The sequence below is a fragment of the Varanus komodoensis genome, unplaced genomic scaffold (assembly GCF_004798865.1).
Source record: "Varanus komodoensis strain SLA01 unplaced genomic scaffold, ASM479886v1 scaffold15, whole genome shotgun sequence".
NCBI lineage: Eukaryota > Metazoa > Chordata > Lepidosauria > Squamata > Varanidae > Varanus > Varanus komodoensis.
The window spans coordinates 11,190,682-11,203,802 of NW_025335440.1; the positions used below are offsets into that span (position 1 = coordinate 11,190,682).

The window sequence follows — 13,121 nt, forward strand, 5'->3', positions numbered from 1 at the left end:
TGCCTTGTCAAAAAGAGATGCTGTAACTGACCTGAATACGTGACCGTGCCAAATAGACATTGGACTTCCATTCAGTCTTCATTTTTCGGTATTGAGAGGACTTTGAATGAACAAACTGTTTACTGTAAGGTGCATTCAGTTCTCCTGTAACTGTGCTCTGAAATGACTTTGAAGTGCTGGTGCTATTCAAGGTATGAGGCCTGTAGTAATGGGTCATATAACAGCAGAAACATAGAAAGAAAACTGAAGATCTCTCTGAATTTTACAACATTTTGCATAACAAGCAAGCAGACAGACAAAACATTCAAAGCCAGCTAGCACAGACAGCAAAGAAGCTCCCCGGCTTAGACATGCACATACACAGCCAACGACAACAGGGTTTGTAAGCAGCACACAGAAGCACAAGTAGCCTACAGAGCCTATAAACCCTGGGCTGTACTATGTGAATTTAAAAGAAAATACCTTAACACAAACCTCTTGACATGGCTGCTCATTTTCGGCTCAGAGCGGGCACAGCCTGTGGGGTTGATTGCAAGAGGGAGCTCCATGAGCGGGTTCCGGCCATAACGGAAGGTGTAATGCTCACACGCCTCAACCCCAGGAAGCTGTAATCACATTAAGGAGGTGTAAGTCAATGTAGCTGCAAACAGCTAAAGAAAGGGCAATTGGATTCAACCATAATATTCAAGATAAGAATAACTAATGCTCTGAAGAAATGGAAAAAGACAGACAACTAAGTTGCAGGAAGCCAGATTCTGGCTGCGTATCAGGAAAAACTTCCTGTTACAGCGGTATGCTAACCGAACCCATGACCTAGGTGACTTCGGCTCTCCCACACCGGAAGCATTCAAGAGGCAGCTGGACAGCCATCCGTCAGGGATGCTTGCACTTGGGAGTCCTGCACTGAACAGCGGGCTGGACATGATGGCCTTATCGGTACCTTCAACTCGTATTCTGTGATTCTGTGTCTGCCTCTAGTTCCTTGCTGGTTTTCTTAAGAGCACAGGTTCCCAAACAGATTGCACAAGCTTGTCTTTTTGGATCCTGGGCTGCAGTACTCGGCCATCGCGCACTTTTGTGTCATCCGCCCATTCTGACAGCATGCTTGTACAGACTTCCCCTAGCATCAGCCACATTGCCATTACTGCCTACTAAATATATTCTTGTATATTTGGGGAGTCAGGGAGGAAAGAAATCAAGCCATTGCTGCCTATTTCTACAACCTCCCTAATTAATGGGAAGCTCAATCTTGGCCAAAAGTGCTCTTGATCTGTTCTGCTAAGCTTTGCTGCTCCAGTTATAGCACAATGTTTACTACCCAAGCATTACTCTCCTCCAAAATCTGCTATGAATTCATATTAGGTAAACCCTGGAGACACGTTACATTCATTGCATTAAAAAATTGGTGTAAACAATCATTTGATTGATGCTAAACAAGAACAGATTATGAGCCAGTCTGGTACAGTCGCATGACCACACACCGATTCAGCTATCCTGGCCACCGCAGAGACTGTCAATCCAAAAAGATCTTCACCCTTCAAATAGGCAGTGAAGAGCTGGAGCATCTCAGAGCTCTTCCTTACAGAAGCAACAGGCTCCAGGATTTTATCCCAAACACCTAGATAGAAAAATAAACTACAGTAAGCAAAACAAATGCAGGAGGAAAGAGAAACCATATTCTGCCCAATTGTTACAACAGCACCTGCACTTTCCATGTAGCACTAGACTTACTACTAGGATTTGCCCCGGGGGGGGGGGGAATTGCACATTTAAGATTATACCTGTCCATAGATGAATTTAAGGACACAATTACTAAATACAAAACAATGTAACTTGCATGTTTGCTCTCTTCTATGAGATTGAGAAGTGGAGAATAATGTAAGCTGCCTTGCGTTCCTTGAAAGGAAAAAGGGCAGGGTATCATCAATCAATCAGAGGAACACATGCGTATTTTGCTGCACATACTGGAAAGTGGTGTAGTGCAGTGCATGGATGGCAAAATACCACAAGTGACAGTGACACAGGGCCTGCAATTTACTTCTTGTTGTTGTCAGTCGCGAAGTCGTGTCTGACCCATTGCGACCCCATGGACAACATTCCTCCAGGCCTTTCTGTCCTCCACCATCCCCCGGAGTCCACCTAAGCTCACATCAACTGCTTCCGTGACTCCATCCAGCCACCTCATCCTCTGCCGCCCCCTTCTCCCTTTGCCTTCAATCGTTCCCAGCATCAGGCTCTTCTCCAGGGAGTCCTTCCTTCTCATTAGGTGGCCAAAGTATCTGAGCTTCATCTTCAGGATCTGGCCTTCCAAAGAGCAGTCAGGGTTGATCTGCTCTAGGATCATGTATAAGATATGTAGCAATTTGCTACACAGAGGCAATTGATGTATTCAAGACTGATCACATCTAAAGTGGCTTTACATGTCACATGTAAGTGTACATGTTACCTAATAAATCCCTCCAACTGTTAAGTAATAAGAGGTCTGTGATATGGCAATTCAGTAGCTGCATCAGTGTGAGCTAGATTATATATATATATAAAATCTAATATATATATATATTTGCTATTTGTTCAGCCCAACACAGAAAAAACAAGGCAAGAACCCTAAAATAATGTGCAGGTAATTCCATGAGGATGTAAACAAATACATTTCTGGAATGTAGAGGTAGAATAGAATCCTACTGAAATTCCCAGGGTTCTGTGTTACCTTTTGGGGTTGAATCTGTAAGAACCAGATCTTCATGGCCTTGCTCAATGATCCGGATCACGAACAGGGGCAGACCATCCTTCTCCTCAATGGAACACAAGTAGCGACATCTGCGGTTGGCATACCGTGTACTCCAATACAACCGGCTGGCCTCATAACCAACAGGATAGAGCACCTTTGAAGAATGGAAGGCCTGCATCTGGTGTGGCAGCAGCTGGCCAATGGTGTGGAAGATGAGGCTGCCCACTCGGAAGGTGTGCTCACGGTCCCCCCGCTGTACTATGCTAGCAATCTGTCGGACTTCATCACGCTGAACGTAAACCCGCCTGAAGACGGCAAAATAACTGAGTTCTTGCTCATGAGCACCCTTTGGTTTGTGCATTGGGCAAAGCATAGTCTTGTCTTTAAAAAACATGCATTGTGCTTTAATAGCACAGGTAAAGTGATATATATTGGTGCACCTTAACCTGTGACAACCGCTGGTAGCGCCCATCTTGTGACAGAACATGCATTTCATCTGCAACCCCCGTCGCAGAGCTAGTTCCACATTTATTAAGGCACCAGCCTGTGTCTCGTAGACCTCAGTAGACCAAAGAGCACAATTCAGATGGACCCAAAGGTCTAAGTCAAGATTAAGGAGTCTTGCTGGTCCGTCCGTTAGCCCATCACCCTCCTCATGACAGAAGCAACATTTTCGGTAGTCCTTCGGTACCAAATCCGGTTTAATGGTCGTGCCCAGTTTCTTGAGGAACTCGTCTATCTCCTCATCACAAGGAGGTTTGAATGTTCCTTTAGGAATCACAATCTGTATGCTCCATTTTTTCCATTTCATTCCTTTCCATTTTTTACTTACTGGTCGGCATTCATCAAGACCATTAGGGATTGTTCTCAGGCGAGGTTTCAATTTCACCGTTACCTTAAGCTCATCTGGTTTTGGCTCCACTCTGGCTGCTTCAAAAGCAGGAGGGAAGGAGATAAGGGGCGATGTAGGTGGAGAAACTTCTTCCTGTAGCTGAGGGAGGCAACGCACATCTAATGTAGATATGTTGTTGTTATACTGATGGAACACTTTGGGTGGCGTCTCCTTCATTGGAAACTGTGTTAAGGAAGAAATTGATTCCTGAGAAATAAGCAGAAAGCAGTTAAATACGGATTTTTATACAAACACACTTCAACAATATCAGGTTCAAGCCAGATACATGTGGAGTGTCATTAACATCAAATCATGTACAGAACAATCAGTTTGCTTCATTTGCCAACAAATAATTTGATCCAATAAGCCTCAATCATTGTATAACTAGGAGCTCCAATTTCTTAAGCAAGTTTGAAGAAATTAAATTGCAAATGGCTTCTGAAAAAAGGAAGCAATGGGATCTTTAATTTTGAAAAGTGTGCAATAAAACCATACTGTGGAATCTTTCAGAATATCCAAATAGGATTCTGAAAAAATACAAACTAAAACAAACACAAAAATAATAGTTAGATCCCTGCATGTGCTGCCTTACCCGCACAGAGAGTAGGGCCCGCACAGGTGTCCAACACAGTCTTTTCCTTCCCTCCCACCCTTCCTTCAGTGACTTTTCTGTCAGGCAGAATGGCTTCTGATGTCTCAACATCCCAACCCTGCCTCATCTGGCAGCTACCCTTCCCCCGTTGTCAAAAGCAGAATTGCGCTGGCATCAAGCATCAAGGTTCTAAAATGACAAGAAAGTTTTTCACAGCTAGGCAAAGCTCTCCGCTGCAGACAGTCACCCTCCACATGTAAGGAGAACAGCAACAACAGAAAAGGAGGTAAGTGGAACGGACTCATTTCTGCTCCCCCTGCTTGTGTGTCGTGCCTGTATACACGAAGAGGACAACGGAATCGTGCTAGTTTCTCCCAGCCATCTTAATGACATGAATATGGTATTTGCACGTCCTTTTCCTATCACACAGAAAACAGCAACAAAGACTGGGGCCCTCACACTGTCCTTCTGTCTTCATAACGTCAGCATTCCCTTTACCTACTAAGTGGAACAGATGGTCAGAGATCAAGGTCCTTGTGCTACATTTCTGGTTTCAGACAGGTGATGTGAAGCCCCAAACCTTTTGTTACCTCCACTGGTGCATTCCAACCCCACCCTGAAAGACTTGTGACTTTAAAGATGTAGTTAACAGTTTTCTTTTTCCTTTTACCTATAACGAAGCACTTCAGACCCAGTATGTGTCAGGCTGTTAGAGTGGGAGAAGGGGACTTTGCCCTTCACCTGTAATTTACAAACTGATGGCTTCTGGGCAATTTAAGTTGGAAGGATGAGGGGCTGGATCCAGACTGAAGGCAACAGCGGTGGCCAGTGCCAAAGGACTCAACTGCCCAAGTCCCTGCACAACACTGTGGTCCCATCTTACACAGTAAAACATAGTCTGAGCTTGTGAGGCCAGAATCCATAAATGAAGAGATGAGCATTGAATACATAGTATTAGAAATGCCCACTGCAAAATTTTTGTGCCACTGAAGTAATAGCATTCTAGGTTCACAATAAAGCTCAGCATGCAAAAATGAACTTTGCCATGGGCTAAAATGGGGCAGAAACCCTTAGATGTATGAAGCATGACTTAGAACGTCACCAAACAAATGCAAATATACCAAAACCATGAGGTGTACCCAGGCATGTTGTAGTTTAAAATAAAAAGGCAGAAGGTCAGTTTTCAGCACATCTTAATTTACTGTGTCTCTGGCAATCTTTATTGGACCAGTTTGAAATTCTGCACAATTGCAAAATTCATTAGGTAGATAACAGATCCAAGGTTCAAGTTATTAGTTCACCCAGTGTCATTTTTGTAACAAACAACATTTGACTCTTACAATGGCAGAATTTTTTTGCGTGGCTCACCGGGGTGTTCCTGGGTCCCTGTAATTAACATTTACAGGAATCTTAATTGTGCATTATATTTAATCACTAATACCAAGAACTACCATATAGTTACCTTGCTCTCTGAGTTTTTTGCTTGCATGGATGCAGAATAAAGAACAAAACAATTGTTGCTACAGAAGACCACCTCCCTCGCAGACTGCTCTCTGGAATCCTGGAAATAAGGAATCAAAAAAACAATTTACTTCAGGAAAAGTTATTTCATTAGTGATCACTGATTAAAAGAAGTTCTCGTTCTCTCTCTCGCTCTCTTAATTAGATTTCTAACCTGCTTCATTAGCCACATGGCAAAAAATACTTATGGTAAAGTAAAACTTTGGAGGCCAATGCGCTATTTGGAATTTACTAGGTAATGCACTCAATGCAGCAAACTATTTTTGTGTTTTGAACTTAAGACTTTATTAAAAACTTCAGTGTAAACTAATAAAAATGTGGTCCCTGGCATTCAGAATGGTGGAACTGCAAACAGAGCGGTAACAAAAGAAAAGCTGATTTAAGAGACGCCCACTCCTGCCCCACCAATATGCCACTGCTCAAAATGGTAGATTTTAATTTTTGCAAGGGTGTCTGATATGTCACTTTTTGGATACACTGGCATGGCTTCACACACAATTTTGATTGTGCAGAACTATCACAAAATAAAAAATATTAAACCAAGATTAAATTGACTACTGATAATAGTTTAGAGCCATGCCAAGCTTCTGAAATGTGCAGCTTGAAACATCCTGGCATTCATATACAGGATAGAGAGCAATGTTCACACTTCTAATGCTAATGCAGTAGCTGAAATTATATGAGAGCAAGAGGGGAAAATGACGACATCGCTTCTGCTTGAACAAACCAAACAGCACTGCTGTGTTATGCCTTCTCAAGTTATTCTACCAGAGACTACTTTCTAGCAAAAGAGAAATCTCTGCAGAATTCATCCACCCTCCAGAAACAGTACAGCGGAACAGCATTTGTGAAATAGTTGGAGGCAATGAAAGGTATAAAAAGTATAGCCAACTATCCTAGCCAACCCCCTTTTTGGTACTAAACCCCATCCGCAGAATTGGAACGGCAAACCCATACCAAAAGGCATCTTTACTTGTAAGTAATACCTGTTTCAAGAAAGGTAGATCCTTGAAAGACTTCCGTACTCCACTGCCCAGAACTACTACTTTACAATGAGAACACCACTGTGGCCTCAGCGCTGAACCATCCGTGACGTTTGGGCTGTGTCCTTTGCAGCCTGCCAAAACTTGACATGACAAGGAAAAAACATGGTGAACACGTGTCATTTCAGCATAAGTCGCGAGGCTGTGGGGTAGGCCTGACCCGAGCAAAGTATTTTTTTGTGCTCTGCATCTCCACGCAGCACGGAACTCTATTTTCTTGGCCTACAAGGCAACTTATCTCCCTGGCAAAACATATTTTGCACTCTCCCTTTTCACTGCCTTATTTTTCTAGCATCTGGATTTACATTTTAGTAGTCTGGGGCTGTATATGACAGAAAGATTGTGCATATCTCCCACTGGAAGTAACCCTCCTGCAAAATATCTTACAAGTGTGGATTTTGCCTAATCACTGACCAGAATGCACTTTGTAGTATTGACAGTGTAACAGGAAAACGAAGCAGCAATGCATTTAGTTTCTCGTCTCAACATGCGATTCTCACTATTAATTCTAACAATCAGCACCACAAACAACGAGACACAAGCTGACTCACCGCTGCCACTTGGGGGAAATGCGGCATGATGCTGCTTGAGTCCGTAAGGCCCTGTTAGTCCAGGGGGGCAGACACTGCCTGGCTGTGGACCATGGAGTAGTATCTGCTGCCTGTACTCAAAGGCTGGATTTCCGCCATGCGAGTTCATCATTCCCATAGACAGTGGAACATCTGACACACTGCTCACTTCGTAACTGTTTGGAATTCTGACATGCAGAAGGTTGGAAAATGCTGCCACCACACTACCAATATTCTAGAGTAGAAAAAGAAAAAACAAATCGGTGTTTTTATTAAATAATTGAATAGGCCCGTGCTGAAGTGGGGCAAGTATAACAAACACATGCAACCACATATGCACCCACCAATTCTGGTTGAGTTGGGGGACATGAAGACCAAAAAAGCACTCACTCCGAAAGGTTACATGGCAACATGAGGAAGCCCATTCAGACGGTTTGTCCTGAGCTCTTTGAGCTGGCTTCAAGTTTTTGGCTTGACAGCCTGATGTCAGTACACTGCCTGCCTGCCATCCCTGCCTGCCTGCCTCCCTCCCTCCTTCCATTTTTACCCTGCCCCTTTAGCCAAAATGGCTCTCAGGGCAGGTTACAAAAGTACAGTATAAAACAACAAATACATAGTAAAATGAATAGTATTAATTTAACAAATATGGCCATGAAGAAATCACAACAATCAAGATAAAAACACCTGCAATAAAACCTTAAAAGAATAACATCCCTATAACTTCAGTTTGTAACCAACAAAAACATAATAAAAGGTTTTATTTTAACTAAAATATAAACAGATACTATAAAATACCATAAAATCTTTTAAATTACCTTAACAGTTAAAATATTGAGTAAATAAAAAGGTCTTTGCCTGATGGTGGAAAGAGTAAAGAGAAGGCACCAGGCAAACCTCTTTGGGAAGTTGATTGGGCTGCCACTGCTGAGAAGGCCCTTCTCTTTGCTGTCCCCTTTCTTATTTCCTTCAGACCTCCAAAAATGACCTAAAAGCCCTGGTAGGCATGTATGGGAAGAGGTGCTCCAATAGATGAGCTGTCCCCAAGCCATTCAGGGCTTTAAATATTAGCGTCAGTGCTTTGAATTGGGCCCATATTTCAATTGCCTGGGCTCCTGGTGTCTTCTGGTTTTGTTTCGAATGGCATCGAAGTTGTAGCTCGAGGAAAGGAGCAGCAGAAGACACCGCATGAAAAAGGCAAGCCAGCCAACTGCCCCCACAACCTCAGAAAAGGCTCAGTGTTTGAAATTGCTTGTTAGAGTTAACAATGCTGTTGCGCTGCAACACAAATAAAAGTAGCAATCATCACCCCAGGATACCGGAGACCGCACACGACACTGCAAGAGCTTACACAGGAGTAAGCTGAGCTCCTTACCTCTGCAGCTGTAGGGTGCAAAGTAATGGCTATGGATACCAGGCCAGATTTAGGGCCATTTTGGGAAGGCCCAAGTTGAGCACCAAAGAAGCCAGGTTCTGTTTTGATATAGTTCCTTTTTGCTTCTGAACCTAAATTAGAGAGGGGTGGGGGGAGGGAATTAAACATTTAATGCAGTTGAACTGCAAGATAATGCAGGTAAAGAAAACAGTGCATCCTTTAGAACTTTATTTTGGCATTACCCTTTCCAATACTCGTAGGTAAGATTGGAATTATAGGAGATGGAACGGGATCTGGCGCCTCTTCCTTTACAGTGGATAGATCAGGGTACCTGCTTATTTCCATGCCCATTACACTTTCAGGAGAGGAAGAAGGAACAAAGCTATCTGGAGTGTCTCGGCCATCACAGGGATCCTGAACCCTGGGAACAAAAAGAAATGCTGTTTACATGCAGATGGGTGATGTGAAGATCAAATGAGCAACTTGAGAAAGCGACAGCACGTTGAAGGCAATTTCAGTCTACTTCAACTTTATCTGGTTTTTCCTACAACAGCAGCAAAAGTACTGAGTGTTTTCTCAGAGTTTAACTGGACAAGAAGCACCTGGGATATTGGTCAGCCAACACAAAATTGAGAGAAAACACTTGCCTTAGTTCTTCATGATTGTTATGAGGTGGAGTTGGAAGGGAAGCAGGTACATCCACGCTTTTGGGGCCCTGAGCCATGGCTCGGGCTAACAGGTCATCCTGTGCTCTGAAGGGCAACTGGAACGGCTTCGGCCCTAGAGCTTTGGTAACTGAAAAGCAGTAAGAACAGAACTAGGAAATGACCCAACACATCTAAAGACATGAACTTTTTAAAAATCCAAAAATGGATCCTAACTTGCACTAACTTAGTTCTACTTGGGCTTTAAATTAAAATGGCAATCACTCAGTAGCCAAAGCCTGGAAAGATGTAGTGTTCCTTTCTTCATGTAAATGGAAAAACATATCACAGTGCCCTTAACCATTCACTGGGGGTTTCAGAAGTATATGTGTGTGTGTGCGCTCTCTCTCTCTCTCTCTCTCTCTCTCCCTCTCTCTCTCTCCCTCTCTCTCTCTGTGTGTGTGTGTGTGTGTGTGTGTGTGAGGGAGGGAGGGAGGGAGGGAGGGAGGGAGCATCTTAGCAGCTACTCCCCTTCGAAGCTACTGCTCTTAGCTCTCACACAAGACCTACAGCCCAAAGCTGTTGGGTCCTAGGGCATAAGGATTTCGGTGAACAAAAACAGTGTAAAAACATCTTGCAATAATTTTGAAAATCTGCAGAGGTGCCTAGATGCATTTCAGGATCAACTGTACAGCTCTCTTTATTCGGTCAATCAGTCACATTAACTTTATGGAAATGCGGAGTATTTTCAGCACAGAATACCTGACATTCTTTCCAGAATTTCATAGCATTTTGCTGTAAAGTGGCTTAAAATTGTACAGAAAGTAGCCTCAGATCTCACTGCAGACAATCTGAACCATGCAGGGGGATAATGAAGGCTCTGGCCCACTGAACTCACCATCATGCCCCCCCAGCATCCCAGCCTTTGTAGCCAGTTCTTCTGTGGTGGCAAATCCATTTACCATTTTTTGACAAGTCACAGGTGGTGGTGTGGGAGGGAGGGAGGCCGGAGGAGTGGGAGGATTGCTGAGGTTATTCTGCTGTGTAAGAAGAAAGGATTTTAGCTTAGTTTTTCTTAGCAAGTTTTTCAGGTAAAGATATATATTTAGTGACTAATAACATAGGCGACATATAAAGGGCTCTCCAGACTGTAAACTGCCCCACTGGCTTGTTTCAGATATTACACCAAACTATGGTTTGGTGCCATAGTCTGAAAGGAGTCTGAAAGGAGCCTCAAGTTCACACCATGCCCCACCCCGGCCCCAAATCCAAACCATAAGGTTGGGCAAATCCAAACCATAAGGTGCAGCTTTACTTTGGCATTATGCCTGACCCACTGCACACAAAGGAAAGCAGCTACCACAGAGTTTTTTCTGAAATGGGCTCTCAGGCAGTTTCACACTCTTAAGCCTGATACTGACTATCCAGCTGGAGGGGGAAGCCTGGGCACTGTTCAAAAGCACGCTCAGATGGTCTTTGGAAGAGGCAGGGCACTGTTGCCAGGAAGCGGATGGGGCTTCATGAATCTTCATGCCAGCGAGGACATGGGTTGTTGTTGTTTTAAGCAGCTTTACTTATTTATTTACAACTTTTGTATGTCATCCTTTATATATGACATCTCAGGTTAGCCACTATAGCAGACAGTACTTATTCATCAACAGCTCCGTCTACTGCACCAGTGGTGATCCCACTTCTGAGATCTAATTTTGCTTTCTCCAGGTACCACTTTACAAAAACGAGCCAAATCAGTTTAACCAGAGACAGCAGAAGGTGAAAAAAACTGAGCATGTGCAGGAAAGCAAGAGCTGTATATGAGGTCATTTAAAGACTAGCAGGTCTTGGGGGAGAGATGTTACATGCTGTCTAAAAGGGTCTTGCCAGCCATCTACCCACCATGGAAGGAAAAGAAGGGGTAGAGGCAAGCACCATTTGAGGCAACGGAATCTAGCTGCAGGTTGTCTGAAACGTGTGGCAAAAGCCACCACCCCTTTCCTGGGCAAAACAGAGAGCCAGCAAACCCAGACTTTGCTTCAACCCTGCTTGCTCATGCAGTGGACACACTGGCCTAAGTGGGGTTGCTGTGCGGATAAACGGAGGGAGGTTAACCACATGAATGAATGGGTGTATATGAATATAATGAATACTTAAGAGTGTGATTGTGGAAGGCATGAAAGAATGTAGGAGAACCACAGTGGAGTTAGTGCAACTCTACCATGGGGAAAGGAATTGGGAATTTAATCTCATTTGTTAAAAACTGTAACTATAATCCCCTTATTTGGAAGTCTAAACACTTGACCTACTATATGTTTAACAGGTAATTTTGTTATCAGCTGGGAATGTAAAGTTAAATGCCAATTTCCCAGTTAACTATTTCTTTTTATTCAGGGAAAGCATCTCCTGCCCTTCAGTAAATACTCTCATGGTATGTTATAAAACAATAAATCTATCAATCGGGAAAAGCAAACCTAAAGCAGCAGAGGAATGAAAACAACAAGCCTCAAAGGAACAAGAACAACATCAGTTTCAGTTGATGCTTAAAAAGGCCTGGGAGAAATAAAAGGCCTTTGCCTGGTGCTGGAAGGACATAAAAGTAGGATATAACACTGATTCCATGTGAATCTCCCTGGAGTTTCACAGGTACATGTAAGAAAAGACAGTCATATTCTTTTCATTATTCCATGAAATTATTTTGCATTTGCAGTGCACTTGGGAATTAAAAGGTTGTAATTACAACTTTCAATATTACATCAGTTTGAAAAGATAGCTAACAGAATATGAGTAAAAACTTTTAATATGCTTCCAACTTTCCAATGAAGAAGAACAAGAGCAAAGCAGAAGATGACAATGCAAGAATTATCATTTTTATAATTAGTGGTCAATCCCAATGTTTTGGTTTCTTACAGAAATTCTGGATCTATGTAGGAAAAAAAAATACACCTTGTAGATTAGCTGAGAATAGTAATCTGATACCCCTTCGAGCGTAGCACTACCAAAGCTTCCCATAAGGCGACTTCCACTATTCAGATGGCCACTGCCATAAGGAAGAAAGTGGGCAAAACTCACTCCAATTAGTGGTTCCATTAGAGGCAGCAAAGAGAGTTGCTGTAGGAAAAGAGGAGCAGTTAGGATGCATCACAAATCAACTGAGAATCAACCCTAACTCAATTACAGCAAGACAACCATTGCTATTAGAAGCCCAGATTTCATCCACTTATCATACAATAGCATCAAGGTAGTTCAGCAAGTACCTTACTGGAAGCCCTTCACACATAAGCTTGTATCTCCTCCTGTACTCTTTCTATCAGTCAAACAACCTGTACAAATATACTTTAACAGGCAGAAAAACACTGAAGAACACAGTCAGTGACAGTAACTTGTGGACCGCTGCAATTGCAATTGTGATGTGAGCCGCCCCGAGGCTTCGGCGAATGGGGCGGCATAAAAATGTTTTAATAAATAAATAAATAAATTGCAACCAAGCCCTGTCTTGACGATTAATGGTATATTAACAGGGCACACAACTTATTTACAGGTTATCCAAAAGGAATTACATATAATTACATATTGTTTTCATGAGCATTTGGAAGAAGCAATGGTCCTATCTCACCTCTAAATCTCAATGCCGCCTTCTTGCCTTTATCCTTGAATCCCACAGCACCAAGCCTGCCTTTCCTAAATTTTGTTTTCTTTGCCAGGCCTGTGCTTTTCTACCTTTCTTGCCATGCACCTGGAGATAACAACCCACCCATGGTAGCTTGTT

At 43.0% G+C, this 13,121-nt stretch overlaps 1 protein-coding gene across 19 annotated transcripts in view; it reads right to left on the reverse strand.

Annotated features, from left to right (window-relative positions):
- KMT2C (lysine methyltransferase 2C) overlaps positions 1-13,121 on the reverse strand; it is a 183,787-nt gene that overhangs the window by 4,140 nt on the left and 166,526 nt on the right. For 11 of the 19 annotated variants that reach the window (XM_044424617.1, XM_044424603.1, XM_044424611.1 and 8 more), the window contains 12 exons: positions 12,299-12,463; positions 10,260-10,401; positions 9,365-9,512; positions 8,960-9,138; positions 8,718-8,848; positions 7,328-7,580; positions 6,720-6,859; positions 5,675-5,773; positions 2,708-3,827; positions 1,482-1,618; positions 463-605; positions 32-200 (listed from right to left, as the gene is read on the reverse strand). In XM_044424617.1, the coding sequence (XP_044280552.1) occupies positions 32-200; positions 463-605; positions 1,482-1,618; positions 2,708-3,827; positions 5,675-5,773; positions 6,720-6,859; positions 7,328-7,580; positions 8,718-8,848; positions 8,960-9,138; positions 9,365-9,512; positions 10,260-10,401; positions 12,299-12,463 (2,826 nt within the window). The remainder of the gene's footprint in view (positions 1-31; positions 201-462; positions 606-1,481; positions 1,619-2,707; positions 3,828-5,674; positions 5,774-6,719; positions 6,860-7,327; positions 7,581-8,717; positions 8,849-8,959; positions 9,139-9,364; positions 9,513-10,259; positions 10,402-12,298; positions 12,464-13,121) is intronic. The other 8 variants (XM_044424622.1, XM_044424606.1, XM_044424621.1 and 5 more) reach the window with 6 other exon arrangements.